The following is a 15883-nucleotide window of genomic DNA, read 5'->3' as shown; positions in this document are numbered from 1 at the left end:
TACCACCAATATCACCCTTACAATGCATCCAAGCTGTACTGAGGATGGCTTCCAGTTAGATTGAGCAAGCACTCTTAGAAAGGTCATAGGAAGTAAGAGATGAGCCGATAATCACTTTCTAGCTCACTCCTTGAAACTGGGAATCTCCTAATCACCCCTGCAATACTGGTTCTAGAACCCAGGCTCTCTCCCAGAGACGTGAAGCTCGCAGTTGGGAATTATCATTTCCTGGTGCTAGAAGTCCATCCATAGAAGAGGAAAATAACCACTCTCTAAAGCCGAAACATCTCTCTCCTTAAGGAAGAAATCAATTTCTTCTCCACTACATGGTAACTACGCAGCCTTTTCTACTCCCGTATTAGTCTAGACAAGGCTCCTTATTCTGTGAGCGTACGTCGAAGGCTTCTATCCTGAGTTAACCTATCCTTCAGCACGGGCCAACAGTCAGGAATATCTCACATCCCAGTGACGTACGCTCTCTTCCTTCCCTTCCGAAACATCTCCACATGGCTTCCTTTGCCGATCCCATCTCTCACACGCAGAAGAAAAGTTGTGAAATTGGGTACAAGTCCCTCTCCTAGCATCACTGTTGGCCTGCTCGTAGGAGGAGCTCTCCAGAGGTACCAAAAGAAGCTGAAGATCGTTTCGCCCCCTTCCGGAAATATTCTTAGAAGGATAGACGTTGCTTGTAAGATTTCCAGTGAACAACAACAAGAACAGCGTGCTCACAATCACATCTCTTTCAAAAAAGTAAACAAAAAAACAAAATCTAAATTAAACGCAAATTAAAACGTGCTTAACCTTCTATATAAATATTTTTGATAAAAGAAAAAAAAGAAAACTTGTTAAAAAAATGGAATATATTATTTGTCAGTGTCATGTTGATGACGTCACAAATGCAAGCACAATTATTGTGAAGTATATTTATGCGCTTGCGCGCACCTTGCAAGCTATGTAACACGTTGGAAGTCTAGCAATGTTAAGGTCACGTCATTCAAGGGTGGAACCCTATGAAAGTATTTATTTACTTAGTCTCTTTTTTGTTTTTAGTTTAATGGCTGATTTATTTACTCGGATTAAATTTTTATATTATGCTCAACATGGTAATGGAATGCACAAAGAAAACAACATCATTTTATCCTTATTACTGCGATAATACTTGACATTGTCAGGATAGGCTATATAACGTAAGTCATCGCTCTTTAATTTCTCTTAACTGCGTGTTTCCTTTTTTAGCTGTCACCTCTTTCGTACTTTATTCCCGGTAGGGAGAAGTGGATTAGCATATACTTCTTCAGGGATCTTGGCGTCCCTGCGGGTATTCCAGCCTAAAAATACTTACACGACAGACCAACCGGAAATAGTTGTGGCAAATTCAAGAAACTACTTCACATTCTCCCGTTTGCATAGATCTATGCACTATTGCACTTATACAGTGACATTAGAGAAGCTATATGAGCTCTTCGGGGGCTTTAGATAGCTCTAGAGCTATAATAATACTTAAGGAGGGACATACTGCACATGGAACACCGCATGGATCTGAAGCGCATGTAGAAGCTCTGATCAATGGACCAGAGTTATTTCAAAACTTAAGACTTAAGTCTTTTCCCACATCCTTCACTCAAAAAAATGGGTCAAAAATTTTTTTCTTTTTCTTTCTTGCAGGTTTAATAGCCGCAGAAGGTGAAAAATGGAAAGAGCAAAGGAAATTTGTATTGAATACTTTGAAAAGTCTGGGTATGGTAAAGCTGGGTACCAAACGTAAGGACTTGGAGGAGCGAATTCTCGTTGGAGTTAGAAAAGCGGTTTTTGTAAGTTAATTTTTTTAGATTTTAAGGTTTTGATGAACATTCTTCCATCTTCAGAGATGTCTCATGTTACAATAATGTTGTCCTTCACCCAGTAGAATCTAGATGAATTCCCCTTCAAAACTTATCAACTATTCAGTTTTAGTTCCGTTTTGAGGCTTGCCACCCACTTCTGAGGATAGCTCTCTCTCTCTCTCTCTCTCTCTCTCTCTCTCTCTCTCTCTCTCTCTCTCTCAAACTGTGAGAAGGACGCTCTTCTGAGAAGTTCACAGAAGCGAGGGAAGCCGGTTGTTATATATAGAACAACTCTTAGAAATCCGAAGCACCCTCTGTCCGCCACATCATACCCAGAAATACCAAATAAGATGCCCAAAATAATTGGGTGTGTTTTTTTATGGAAGGTATTCATCCCTCCAATTTTGAAACAGGTTCCTTACAAACTATACAGTCCATCAAACCTTCACCGGTCTTAAATGCCCTGCACAAGTCTTCAGCGGGCCTACAGTTCTGTAAAGAATCTTCCAAAGCACTGATTACAGCCCACTTTGCAAACTTTGGAATGTTTGATCGCTTTTTTTTTAAATCGAGTTCCTTCTAAATGATACAAAGTGGAAGTTCATCCAGGATTACCAGACCGAAACTCGAAATTTTTGAGGTTCATTAAAGACCAATTACATCAAATTACAGACATAAAAAAAAGAGAACTAACCTCTTAAAGTCCCCGTTCGATTGCGAGTGGTTGCTCTATGAAACTTTGAACTCTTTTAGACCAAAGGAGATAGTAGCGTAAAAAGGAACTAGTAAGGAAAGTCCTCAATCTCCTTAGTAGGGGAGTTTCGTCTACTAGATCCAAAGGGGAAAGGCAAAATAAGCCCCTTTTTGGCTGAGGTCCCACTCTGATAATCTAATCTAACCTCTTAAAGTAGTTTGCCAATCTTTCAAATTAAGTAAATAAATTATTTAACTTACATCGATTCACTTCCTGTTAACCAACCTCTTTTTTTATTTTATTTGATCTTTTAATGTTTTTCTTTATTTTCTTTTTTTCTAGGATATTAGTGACTGCAGTGGAAAACCAGTAAATACCCAAGAAATCCTGTTGAATTCATTGGGTAACGTGGTCAATTCCATAGTTTTAGGCAAAACCTGGCGTAACAAAGATCCACAATGGATTTATTTGAAGGAACTAATAAAAACTGGCGTTCATTTGGTTGGCATCAGTGGTGCGGCCAATTTCCTGCCATTTCTCAGGTGGGTTTTTTTGGTTTCCGGTTTTCGTCTGTGATTTTTCATGATAACGAAAAAGAGAAGAAATTTTCTTTATATACCTAATTATTTATTTTGTATCAATATAGGAAGTAATAAAAATAATTACTTTTTTTATTAATGTTATGAGTGCGGTGATATTAAATCGATTAATCAACCGGAAACTGATGTATCCCAATTTCTCTTTTCCTTTTTTTTTCTTACTTTGACCTTAAAAAGGCGTTGAAAAGAAAATAAAAAAAAAAACATTTCCCCCACCACTTCTCTTTTCATCTGGGGGGCAAAAAAAACAATGAAAAAATCTTACATGAGTGTCTGTGTCTGTGTGTAAGGTAACTTTCTCAAGAAGTAAGATCTGTGTGTTGTTAATGTGACCCAGAGACCTGTATTACTGACCCCTGTTCCAAAACGAAATTAGAGGTAATCTAAGTTAGATTAAGAAGGTAATAATGGGGCTGAAGAGGGGGGAAGAAGGTGTACACCACAAAAGGGACCACGCTGTGAGCACAGGGCGGGGATACAAGGTCCCGCTCTGTACTTTGGGTTCAAGTTAGCTCCTTTATGATTAGTATTTCTCTCTCTCTTTTTTTTTGGTACCACATTTTTGGTTTGGTGGGGGGCCAGAAAACCGTAACAAAGTAGAAATAAAAAAAATAAAAAAAATCTAGTACTAGGCTAGGGCCCCATTCCCTTGAACTAACTGGACAACGGACTCCTTAACATCCGGCTCTTCTGCCCTAGCGGCTTCTCCCCACTTTTCTCTTTCAACCACCAAATCATAATTCTCCATATTACTTACTTCTCACTCAATCTATTGACTCGAGAGATTTTTTTTTCTGTAAGTAAAAACAGTCTTAATCAGAGAAGACGATAAATCGAATCACTGGTACACATTATTGGGGGGGTGCCGATTTTTTTTTGGTTTGCTGATTCTGTATCCAAAGATTTTAGGGCCATTTCCGATGTTTCTGTACAGTGGGAAAACTATATTTCTGTCTTTTTCCCATAATTTTTATCGGGTCTATTCTCTTTGATAATTTTTTCACGCTAAATGTCACAGAAATACGTTAATCAACAAAAATCCTGGAAATCTTCCCGCTTAATTCGTCAAAAAACTGGGTTTTTCAAGTTTTTTGCCTTTTTATTTTTTTTTTAGATTCAATTTTAATCTTAGATTTTAAGATGGTGGGGCGCCATTTTTTGTAAATTACGATCGAATTTTGTTGTTGTTGATCTGTACAGGAAATAATTACCAGATTAAATAGAATCTGAGGAGAGAATACTAGTACCATTATTTACCACTAACTGGGCTGCTGATCACCAAAGTATTTTTTTAGTTATATTCCTTAATCCCGATAATCCCCTTCAGTAAAAAAAAGTAAAGTAAAGTAATTGCCTATTTTTTCAGGCAGGCTTAACGTCTAACTACCTATTAGGTGTCGTGGACGGAGGCGACCAGCAAACATACTTTACTGTAAATTACTCATATTAACCATTAAAGGTATAGACCGGGGAATATAGCCTAGTACCGCAATACATCTTAGCTTTGCGGGTCTAGCCTCTAACCGCTCGGCTACCGTGAGGACTAGCAAACATACTTTACTGCTAATTTCTCATATTAACCATTAAAGGTATGGACCGGGGAATATAGCCTAGTACCGCAATACATCTTAGCTTTGCGGGTCTAGCCTCTAACCGCTCGGCTACCATGACGACTAGCAAACATACTTTACTATAAAGTTCTCATATTAACCATTAAAGGTATAGACCGGGGAATGTAGCCTAATACCGCAATACATCTTAGCTTTGCGGGTCTAGCCTCTAACCGCTCGGCTACCGTGGCGCCTAGCAAACATACTTTACTGTAAATTTCTCATATTAACCATTAAAGGTATAGACCAGGGAATATAGACTAGTACCGCAATACATCTTAGCTTTGCGGGTCTAGCCTCTAACCGCTCGACTACCGTGGCGACTAGCAAACATACTTTACTATTTCTCATATTAACCATTAAATAAAATCCAAGGCCTAAAGACCGGGAATCGAACCCTGACCACAATGCCTATTAGCTTTGCAGGTCTCGCCTCTGACCGCTCGGCTACTGTGGCGCCTGATAATCCCTTTCAAACATTTAGTTAGTTAAATTATAGAGTAAAAAGTTACCGATAGTCGATAGATATTAAAAAAAAAATACAAGTATCGTATTAAAACTGTGTCCGGTAGGACAGTTGTATAAGGGGTTGATCGTCAAAAAAGTGCCCGAAAAAGCTGTAACGTTGAAAAACACCAAACTTTGACAATTTTTTCCCTCTTTTTCTATAAAAGATAAAATTCCCAAATTTTCTTTAAAATATAGGGCAAATCCTTCTTTATAACTGTGTTTTCTGTCGCAACAACATAGATTAAATAGATTTTGAGAAATACGTTGCTGAAAATGGGTAAAAACGGCTTTTTCAGAAAATGTTCTTGTTCTTCTTCTTGTTGTTGTTACCTTTTTTGTAGCGTAAACGTGTTAGCGTAACGTAGCGCCTAATCGTGCGAACCGATTTTCATGAATGAGGTGTCATTCGATTCGGAATTTTATGTAGATGTGCTTTTTGGGGGTCTCGACGCTGCACATCGAATGGGAGAGGAGTTAGCCCCCTTTATGTAAGGCCCCCTCCAAAATTATTATTATTACTAATTATTCTGTAAATCTTGGCCCGATTTTGATAAAATTTTGATAGGATGATAGGGTTAGGGCTCCTTTATGTAACAATAAAGCGACGATCTACTCTTACACAATGTTAAGGGGAAGTATAGCAATCGTTTTAAATTATCGACATGTGAACGGATTTTCATGAATGAGACGTCATTCCATTCGGAATTTTATGTAGATGTGCCTTTTTGTGGGGGTTAGAGATATGTGTATGTATGTAAAGCGTGCTAAGTTTAGAGAAAAATTCTGGGAGCCATTTTTCACGGAAAAACGGAGTTTTCTTCATTATTCGCGATGGCACTTTTAAAGGCTGTCTGTTTAGTCACCTTTCATTTTCCCTTAATATATTTTATTTTATTCGCATTTTCTTGGGATAAATATTCAAATAAAGGAAGTTGATTTATATATTTGTACAATCAAAAGAAAATTTTTGTTGGGCGCAATTTTTTGAGAACATCTCTTTTAAAAAGGGGGGGAAAACTATTGAGTTATATCGTATTTCCGGTAGAAGAAATTCGATTCGCTTTTTTTTTTTTTCCGTCAGATCCCCATTTTGTGGATTGCCTAAACAAAATATAAAATCAAAATTTGCATTGGGAAATAGATTATTCGAACATATAAATATGCTAGCACACCATTTTGGGATTCATCATACGTTTTTCTTTGTTTTTCTAGATTCAGGTTATCACAGAAAACTGGACAAGGAGTTTATTGTTTCATGCGACACGCATGGACGTTAACGTGATATTGGAAATGCGTAAAAGGCCTGTCAACTCATAAAGCTTTTCACTTCCGCTTTAAACTTACTTATCTTTTTGGTTTCCAAAACTTTCCGTGGGAAGGAGGGAATAAACCTTTTTTGTAAACTATGATTTATGCGTGATGTTTTTGAGGTTTTTTTTTTAATAGTTAGAGCGTTTTTGAATAAACTGCTTATGATGGTTTAAGTCTTGCGAGTCTCTACAATCCTAGTTTTGTTTTTACTGTTATTTATTTTATTTTTATTCTTTGTAAATATAGATGGCTTCCTTTTTACAAAGAAAGTATCAAATATTTATTGGATGGCATGAAAAGTACCCACAAAATCTATAACAAATTATACGAACTGAGATCTGTACAAGATGACTGCGATGACATCCTGTCGTTCTATAAGAAAGAATTAGCAACCGGAAATAATACACATTTCAGCATGAAACAGATGTACCACGTGCTGGCAGATTTGTGTGGCGCTGGCACGGATACCACGCTGGCCACGTTAAGATGGTTCTTTTTATACTTGGCGGTTAAACCGGATATCCAGGTCTGTCTTGATGGTATAAATTAGTTTTTTTTTTTTTTTTAATAGAAAATACTTTTTAAGGGCTTATTTTACATGAATTTATTGAAAGAGCAGCGGACGGCCTGTCTAATTAGAAACTAGTTATTTTGAATTCTCAAATTTGGTCAATTACCCAATGAGGCGTATAGTGATCTCAGTTTGCCATATTGAAATCATCATTTATGAAACTTCCGGTTTGATTCTGTACCGATTTCGTTCGAATTTCGCTGCAGAATTAGGCTTCAATTTAGTAAATCTTGTAATATTGTGTTCGTAAATCAAAAAGATCGTCAAAAAACTGAGATTATTATACAAAAATCCAAAATTTTTGCTCTACACTGCTTCTCCTGCTTATCAGATTAATTAAGAAATAACCTTTGTGGGCAAAATGAATCTTATTTAAGTTATAATTATAATTCATTTATTTATTTTTAATTTTAGAGAAAAGTGCAAGAGGAACTCGATAGCGTACTCAAGGAAAGAGATGTACCATGCTTAGACGATATGCAATACCTGCCATACACGGAAGCATGTTTAAAAGAAGCACAGAGAATCAGATCGGTTGTTCCGCTAGGTGTGTACTTGTTCTTCTCTCTTATACTTCCTTTTGTTCACTCTAAATAAAATTAAATTTAAACTCAAATAAGCAGTCGTTAAATTGAATAGCTTCTCATTGCACTAGTCAGTATTTTTGTAATTCAAATCTACCAGTTTTCGTCTTTAGGCTGGGTTAAATTAGGTTTGATTTGGTTAGGTTTGGATTGGTTTGGTCCTGTTAGAGACTATCCAGAGATCGACTTTGTATTGAGAAGTCTTCGGCCTTCTACGGCCTCATATTTTGATGCGCTTTAAGAAACTTACAAAATATTTTTAAGAATTTCGAACTGTTACTGAGTAAATGTTGGATATTTTTTTTTTATTTTATCCGTTTTCGCGAGTTTAACTGTATCTCTAACCGGTTTCGGAATTAATCAGTTTCCTGTAGAGATTTCAACGTTTCTCATGTTTCCGTCTTGCAAGAATAGTAAATTATTAAGATGGAGCAAATCAAAGTCATTATCAAACAACGCAAACAAATCCTAACGAATAATGCTAGTTGATAACGATGTAGATTCTCCCTTTGTCTTATTACACTAGCAATACGTTACATCTTTGCCTGAAGTTGAATTCACTAGCCTACAAATTAAGAGATTTTAATGTTGTGTAAGGATAGTAGCCTTAGGTTTTTATGTATACAATATTTTTTTTTAAAAAAAAATATTGTATCACCTTAATACATAAATAATTAAATATAGTCTTTATGGGATGAAAAATTAATGCCATTTTCAGTCATGATAAACTTTATTCTGCCGAGCTTTCGACCTAGGGTGACTAGGTCATCTTCAGGGCTAATTTACAATATACTGTTTTACATCATTAGAGGATTGGTGTGTCTTCTGTCTTGTCTGTTCATGGACTGTCAGGGTTAATTTACAATATACTGTTTTACATCATTAGAGGGTTGGTGTGTCTTCTGTCTTGTCTGTTCATGGACTGTCTGGGCTAATTTACAATATACTGTTTTACATCATTAGAGGGTTGGTGTGGTCTTCTGTCTTGTCTGTTCATGGACAGTCAGGGCTAATTTACAATATACTGTTTTACATCATTAGAGGATTGGTGTGTCTTCTGTCTTGTCTGTTCATGGACTGTCAGGGCTAATTTACAATATACTGTTTTACATCATTAGAGGATTGGTGTGTCTTCTGTCTTGTCTGTTCATGGACTGTCAGGGTTAATTTACAATATACTGTTTTACATCATTAGAGGGTTGGTGTGTCTTCTGTCTTGTCTGTTCATGGACTGTCTGGGCTAATTTACAATATACTGTTTTACATCATTAGAGGGTTGGTGTGGTCTTCTGTCTTGTCTGTTCATGGACAGTCAGGGCTAATTTACAATATACTGTTTTACATCATTAGAGAGTTGGTGTGGTCTTCTGTCTTGTCTGTTCATGGACTGTCAGGGTTAATTTACAATATACTGTTTTACATCATTAGAGGGTTGGTGTGGTCTTCTGTCTTGTCTGTTCATGGACTGTCAGGGCTAATTTACAATATACTGTTTTACATCTTTAGAGGGTTGGTGTGGTCTTCTGTCTTGTCTGTTCATGGACTGAGTGTGATCGGTCTGTGTGTGATATGTGTTAAGTTGTGTGGAAGTCACTGTTGCCAATAGTCTTATTTTGTAGTAAGTTTGTAGTGCTTAAATTGTTGGTGTCAGTTTTGAAATTTAGACTGTTTTCTGTCTTAGATATGTAGTATCATTTCCACAGCCCTGAAGATGATCTAGAGTCCCTAGGTCGAAAGGTCGGTATAATAAAGTTTATCACGACTGAAACTGGCATTAATTTTTTTCATCATTGAAACTATGATTCAGTCACCAAAAATAATGAACAGTAATAGCCTTTATAATTTTAGGTATACCGCATGGCACATGGGCAGATACTGAACTGGCAGGCTATCGTATTCCTAAAGGTACCATGTTGCTACCAGTACAATGGGCTGTGCATATGAATCCAGATGTATGGAAATATCCAGAAATTTTCCAACCAGAACGATTTCTGGATGAAAATAATAAAACTAACAATAAACATACACATTTTATGCCATTCCAAATTGGTAATTTTTTTTTCTTTCTTTATTTATTTTCTGGTATAACTTAAGTCCGGTAGGACAGTTGTGTAAGGGTTGATCGTCAAAAACTGCACGAAAAAGCGTAACGTTGAAAAACACCCAACTTTGACAATAATTTTTTTTCTCTTTTTCTATAAAAGATAAAATTTCCAAATTTTCTTTATAATATAGGGCAAATCCTCCTTTATTTTTAATAAATGTTTGGGAAATCCGCTTAAAAATAAATCGAAAATTACTTTGGATTTTTAAAAATATGACCTTATGTTGAAGCGACAATTTATTAAGAATAGGCTCCTAGCTTTTAGGCTATCATTCTTCTATCAAAAAAGAGCCTTTTTAAGGCAATCCGAACCTATTAATTGAAAAAAAGAAGCTTTTGTTACACCTTCCTTTAAGAGCACAACGAGTTTATTTCTTAAAATGACCCCGCGACTTCCTTGAGATCTGAAGACCTAAAGATCATTATATCCCGTAGAGAGTGCTGTGCCACTGGGTAGTTTCTCTCCTCCTGCTCTTCACGTACCAATTAATCTTGTACTTCCTGATTTACTTATTGTATATAAGTTATATACAGATTGTAGATAACTTAATTAAAAAATATGACATCAAAAAATAATTAGAATATTTTTTTACTTTCAGGTAAACGCATGTGTTTGGGTGATGAACTAGCTCGTATGCTAATGTTTCTGTTCGGTGCTGGAATAATTAAAGTGTTCAACGTAACCCTGGATAGGGCTGCGACTCCTGAAGAAGTGGATGAAATTTTGCAAGGAATCTGCGGTATAACACTGGAGCCTGGTGAACACCAATTAAAATTTACGTTTAGAAAAGAACCTAAAATTGAGTATCGGCCGGAAGTTTATTATTGATTTTTTATCTTTTAGTTTTTTTAAAAATATATTTCCTCTTTATTATACTATCGATACTTTTTTTTAAAGTTTTTCTAAAGAATAAAGAAACTTTCGTCATGAATAACTGTTTTGGTACAGATAGACTCCAAATCCTTCATAAATTTCTAGTCTTTTTTAAAAAAATTAAAATATTCTCTTACCTAATAAATACTATTTCCTGTAATACGTGATAATAACACGACAATTATTCAATCAAAACAAGAGACTAAAGTATACTTTTACTCCTCAGTGACAAGAAATTCTATGTTACAAACAAACTCAATTATATTCGTAAATTATGGTAAGAAAAAGTCATGTGAGTGTTCATAGGAGATTCTTTTCATGAGAAAGTAAAGTGAAACTGTCGAATATTGGCGAAAACTATTCGAAAACGATCTTAACTTAATAAACAATTTCTTGAAAATTGAGAATGATTGTTGATTTTATTATTTCTAAAATCACAAAAAAAAAATGTTAATAAAATATGAGAAAATAATAAATAATTTAGAAAAATAAGGAAAGGTAATGGAAGCACCATTGTTAATACGCTTTGATCAGCCACCATAACTGGTTATCATTGGAAGGGGGCGTGACTACACTAGTAGTGGGAGTGATGACGTTAGAGGTGGGCATGACCCGCCCACAGACTGCATCCCCACTACGCTGTGATTGGCCACTACTTTATAAGCAATTATATCAATGAAATAATTAATTTAAAAATTATTTTCCAACATTTCTCCCATAGGTATTTGATAAACTATCGATTAAAGCAAGAAAAAAAAAATCCCTTTAAAAATACGATAAATAATATTTCTATTAGAATAATACCTCATGTTTTACACAATTATCGTTAACACAATCATAAAAGTTGAGAATTTGCATTGTTTAATCGAGAAATAGATATAAAGAGAAATGGGCTCGTTAGCCGCCATTAAATAGGCTGTAAGCTTACTTTATACTCCATCCGGTGGAGAACTCTAGCGGCAGTTTCTGTAAACATAAATGCAGTTTCTACATTCACATTTAACCATGTTGACGACACACTAGACTTGTATGAGACTAACTTACACTCACATTTAACCATGTAGGTGACTCGTTAGACCTAATTTAGAACTATCTTACACACATTTAACCATGTAGGTGACTCGTTAGACTTATTTAGAACTATCTTACACACATATTTAACCATGTTGACGACTCACTTGACTAATATGAGACTAACTTACGCTCACATTTAACCATGTAGGTGACTCGTTAGACCTTATTTAGAACTATCTTACACACATATTTAACCATGTTGACGACACACTAGACTTATATGAGACTAACTTACACTCACATTTAACCATGTAGGTGATTCGTTATGCCTATATAGGACTATCTTTTACTCATATTTAACCATGTTGATGACTCACTAGACTTATATAGTACTATCTTACACTCCTATTTAACCATGTTGACGACACACTAGACTTGTATGAGACTAACTTACACTCACATTTAACCATGTAGGTGACTCGTTAGACCTAATTTAGAACTATCTTACACACATTTAACCATGTAGGTGACTCGTTAGACTTATTTAGAACTATCTTACATACATATTTAACCATGTTGACGACTCACTTGACTAATATGAGACTAACTTACACTCACATTTAACCATGTAGGTGACTCGTTAGACCTTATTTAGAACTATCTTACACACATATTTAACCATGTTGACGACACACTAGACTTATATGAGACTAACTTACACTCACATTTAACCATGTAGGTGATTCGTTATGCCTATATAGGACTATCTTTTACTCATATTTAACCATGTTGATGACTCACTAGACTTATATAGTACTATCTTACACTCCTATTTAACCATGTTGGTGATTCGTTATACCTATATAGGACTATCTTTTACTCACATTTAACCATGTTGATGACTCACTAGACTTATATAGTACTATCTTACACTCCTATTTAACCATGTTGGTGATTCGTTATACCTATATAGGACTATCTTTTACTCACATTTAACCATGTAGGTGATACTTTATCCCTATATAGGACTATCTTACACTCACATTTAACCATGTAGGTGATTCTTTATCCCTATATAGGTCTATCTTACACTCACATTTAACCATATAGGTGATTCTTTATCCCTATATAGAACTATCTGACACTCAATTTAACCATGTAGTGATTCGTTAGACCTATATAGGACCACTTTACACTCACATTTAACTTATTTTTTACTGCATTAAATGCAACTTATTTCTGTGTTAGTCTATTTTATTGTCATCTATCTATGACACATCTCAAAGTTGGTGAAGTAAGTGATCTGAGCTACTTCTTTTACGCTTTTGCTATTCCAGTCTAGTGCAAACCTCGCTTTGTAGGACGTTCCTGGACTAGAAAGATCCCACTGGATTAGGCTACATTGCTCAATTAATTTGTGAGTAATTGTCTTAGCCTTATGCATACATTACAGAAAATCTCACTTTATGTTACATTGAACAAACCTTGGATTGACTTGCCACTTATAAAGTAGGTGAATACCATTTTATTGTAACCTTCTTTTTCATCTTTTTTGAACCGACTTGGTTACTCAATGCGGATAGAGAGGATGCGTTTTATTCCTCATTTATCGGGTGTTTTCAGAGAGCTGGTAACACTTTGCAAGTTAAAAGTTTACTCCTCCAGTAAACTATCTATAATGGCTACTTGTTTTACAGATTTGCAGGTTGTTCGGCCCTATTTAAAGTGTTTTATATTGGTGCAGTTTTACAAACTTTAAATGATTAATAATAATTAAATTTGTTTTAAACTTCAAACTTGGGAGAAAATTTAATATGTTTATCCCAACATGAGAAGAGTTTTAAGAGGAAAGTGGTTAGCGTACTAGATTTTCCGGCGTATATCCTAGCAGCTGCTCCTTTAGATTTTCTTGCTAGAAGGTTCTTACAGCTAACTTTCCGTTGATGAACAGTGTTGCCTATAACGACAGATAGGGTAGAGTGCACCAAGAAAAACATTCTCGGTGCTCCAATGCCCTCAAATAATGACGCGCCTTAAATTAAAAATAATAAAAATAAAAAGTAGCTTCGAAAAGTAGTATTCAGTTCTAAATATTTTCATAAAATAAGTATTTAGGTCAACATAGAATGTTAAATATACATAAATGTATATTTAATTTGGTGTTTGAAGCGAAATTTAAATCTAATGTTATAAACACAGCCAATGCAATAATAGGTCGAGCGAATAGCCAGCAATTTATCTTTAGGAATGAAATGTTTTCGTAGCAACCGTCCCGTAAACTCTCTTCGCAACCACTCTCAAGGTGCTTTTGATTGGTATACATTAAGACGGGTGTCACAGCGAGAAAAAACATTTTTTCCTCCGACGCATGCGCAATCAATAGCCATTTTTCATCATTACACCATATATATATCTTACTCTATTCTTGATGTGAGGGGGGATAGATAGAGTGACGTAATCTTGTAATAGTCCAATTGTTTATAGTAAATCGTCTGTTGACCTAAAAATTATTGTAACAGAAACAAAACAGTTGGAGGACAATCGTACGACCTTTTTGATTCTATCTTCCAGTTGGTAATTTATAAGTTACAATTTAGTAAAACTGTAAATTATAATGAAATTACACTTTTGGGCCATTCAGTCACACATCTGTAGACAGAATGTCCAATTTAAGAATTTAATTAGAGAAATTATTCAAATAACAATTATTGATCTAAAGGGAAGGGATTAGCTATGCGGTTAGCGTACTGGACTCCCAAGCGGAGGTCCCGGGTTCGAATCCAGCTGCTGACCCTTAGATTTTCTCTTCCTTGGAGCTTCTTACTGCTCACTGTCTCCGGTGATGAACAGTGTGGTCTGTAACGAGAGAACACTGTTCGAAGGCCGGCAGTGCACTGAAAAAAAGCTCAGGGCGCCAATAACCTGAGATGTAGACGCGCCTTTAAAAAAACATAAAATAAAATTATTGATCTATCTCTAGGTATATTTGAAATTTTAAAAAAAAATCCTTTATTATTATTTACACTCAAGTTTAATGGAAGAAAACTTAAAATATATAAATAGTTCATAACTTGTTTAATTAATACTATATTTAATCTAATCAAAATTAGCCAGCTGATCAATTAGTCGTTCTTAATTTGGCCGCTAGAGTGCATCCAAATTTATACAACCAACCATAGAAGCCATTTGCGAATAAATATTGGAAAAAAAAATATCGGCTCGTGTAAAATCGATTACCTATACGAAATATGTAGTTCGAGCAATCTGATTCCATTTTATAAAAATCTTTTTCTTTTTTATTGTGGGGAGATATCGATTAAACTGTTTTAATCTCATCTAGAGTAAATAAAAGAAAAAATGCTTTAGTCAAATGATTTTATTGGCCCAGTACAGATAGATAAATTTGTAATTGTAAACAAATGACACAATAATTATACGATAATGGGCAGCACGTGTATGCGGTGAACAGGGTGTGCGAGAGATTGGCGATAGAATGAGAGAGGAACATAACCGATTGGCTAAATGACTATGTGAGCAGTTTGAATATGGCCAGTCAAACAGGGCACACTGTGTACTCTATGTCACCGGCACTTACATAATATGTCCACATGACTGCCATATTTACCCAATACTCTTGGCAGGGCGGTCAATCACCTCTTTCAATAACTACCCACCAGGAGCGCTCCTCCAAATATTTTTTTTATTTTAGGTTGCAATCTTTTATTTATAATTAAGAAAATATTTAAATTTATATTGTTCAATTAATTACAGAATTAAATCGTTTAAAAATGGATATATAATGATATTCGTATTCGATCTCTTATATACCATTAAAGGTATAGACCGAGGAATATAGCCGAGTACCACAATACATCTTAGCTTTGCGGGTCTAGCCTCTAACTGCTCGGCTATCGTGGCGACTAGCAAATATACTTTACTGATAAATTTCTCATATTAACCATTAAAGGTATAGACTGGGGAGTATAGCCTAGTACCGCAATACATCTTAGCTTTGCGAGTCTAGCCTCTAACTGCTCGGCTATCGTGGCGACTAGCAAACATACTTTACTGCTAATTTCTCATATTAACCATTAAAGGTATAGACCGGGGGAATATAGCCTAGTACTGCAATACATCTTAGCTTTGCGGGTCTAGCCTCCAACTGCTCGGCTATCGTGGCGACTAGCAA

The 15883-nt window shown here is 35.5% G+C and overlaps 1 protein-coding gene across 2 annotated transcripts in view; it reads left to right on the top strand.

Annotated features, from left to right (window-relative positions):
• The window catches only part of LOC141453938 (cytochrome P450 306a1-like), a 32213-nt gene extending 21472 nt beyond the window's left edge, over positions 1-10741 (top strand). For both annotated transcript variants that reach the window (XM_074127566.1, XM_074127567.1), the window contains exons 3-8: positions 1666-1811; positions 2860-3059; positions 6794-7073; positions 7533-7665; positions 9551-9751; positions 10406-10741. In XM_074127566.1, the coding sequence (XP_073983667.1) occupies positions 1666-1811; positions 2860-3059; positions 6794-7073; positions 7533-7665; positions 9551-9751; positions 10406-10635 (1190 nt within the window). In that variant the 3' untranslated portion in view covers positions 10636-10741. The remainder of the gene's footprint in view (positions 1-1665; positions 1812-2859; positions 3060-6793; positions 7074-7532; positions 7666-9550; positions 9752-10405) is intronic.
• Positions 10742-15883: the final 5142 nt, after the last annotated feature.

The sequence above is a fragment of the Rhodnius prolixus genome, unplaced genomic scaffold, assembly GCF_049639745.1.
Source record: "Rhodnius prolixus isolate KJV_2025 unplaced genomic scaffold, Rpr scaffold_9, whole genome shotgun sequence".
NCBI classification, from domain to species: Eukaryota; Metazoa; Arthropoda; class Insecta; order Hemiptera; family Reduviidae; genus Rhodnius; species Rhodnius prolixus.
Note: the sequence above shows the minus strand (reverse complement) of the source record. Positions and strands in the feature narration are given on the sequence as shown.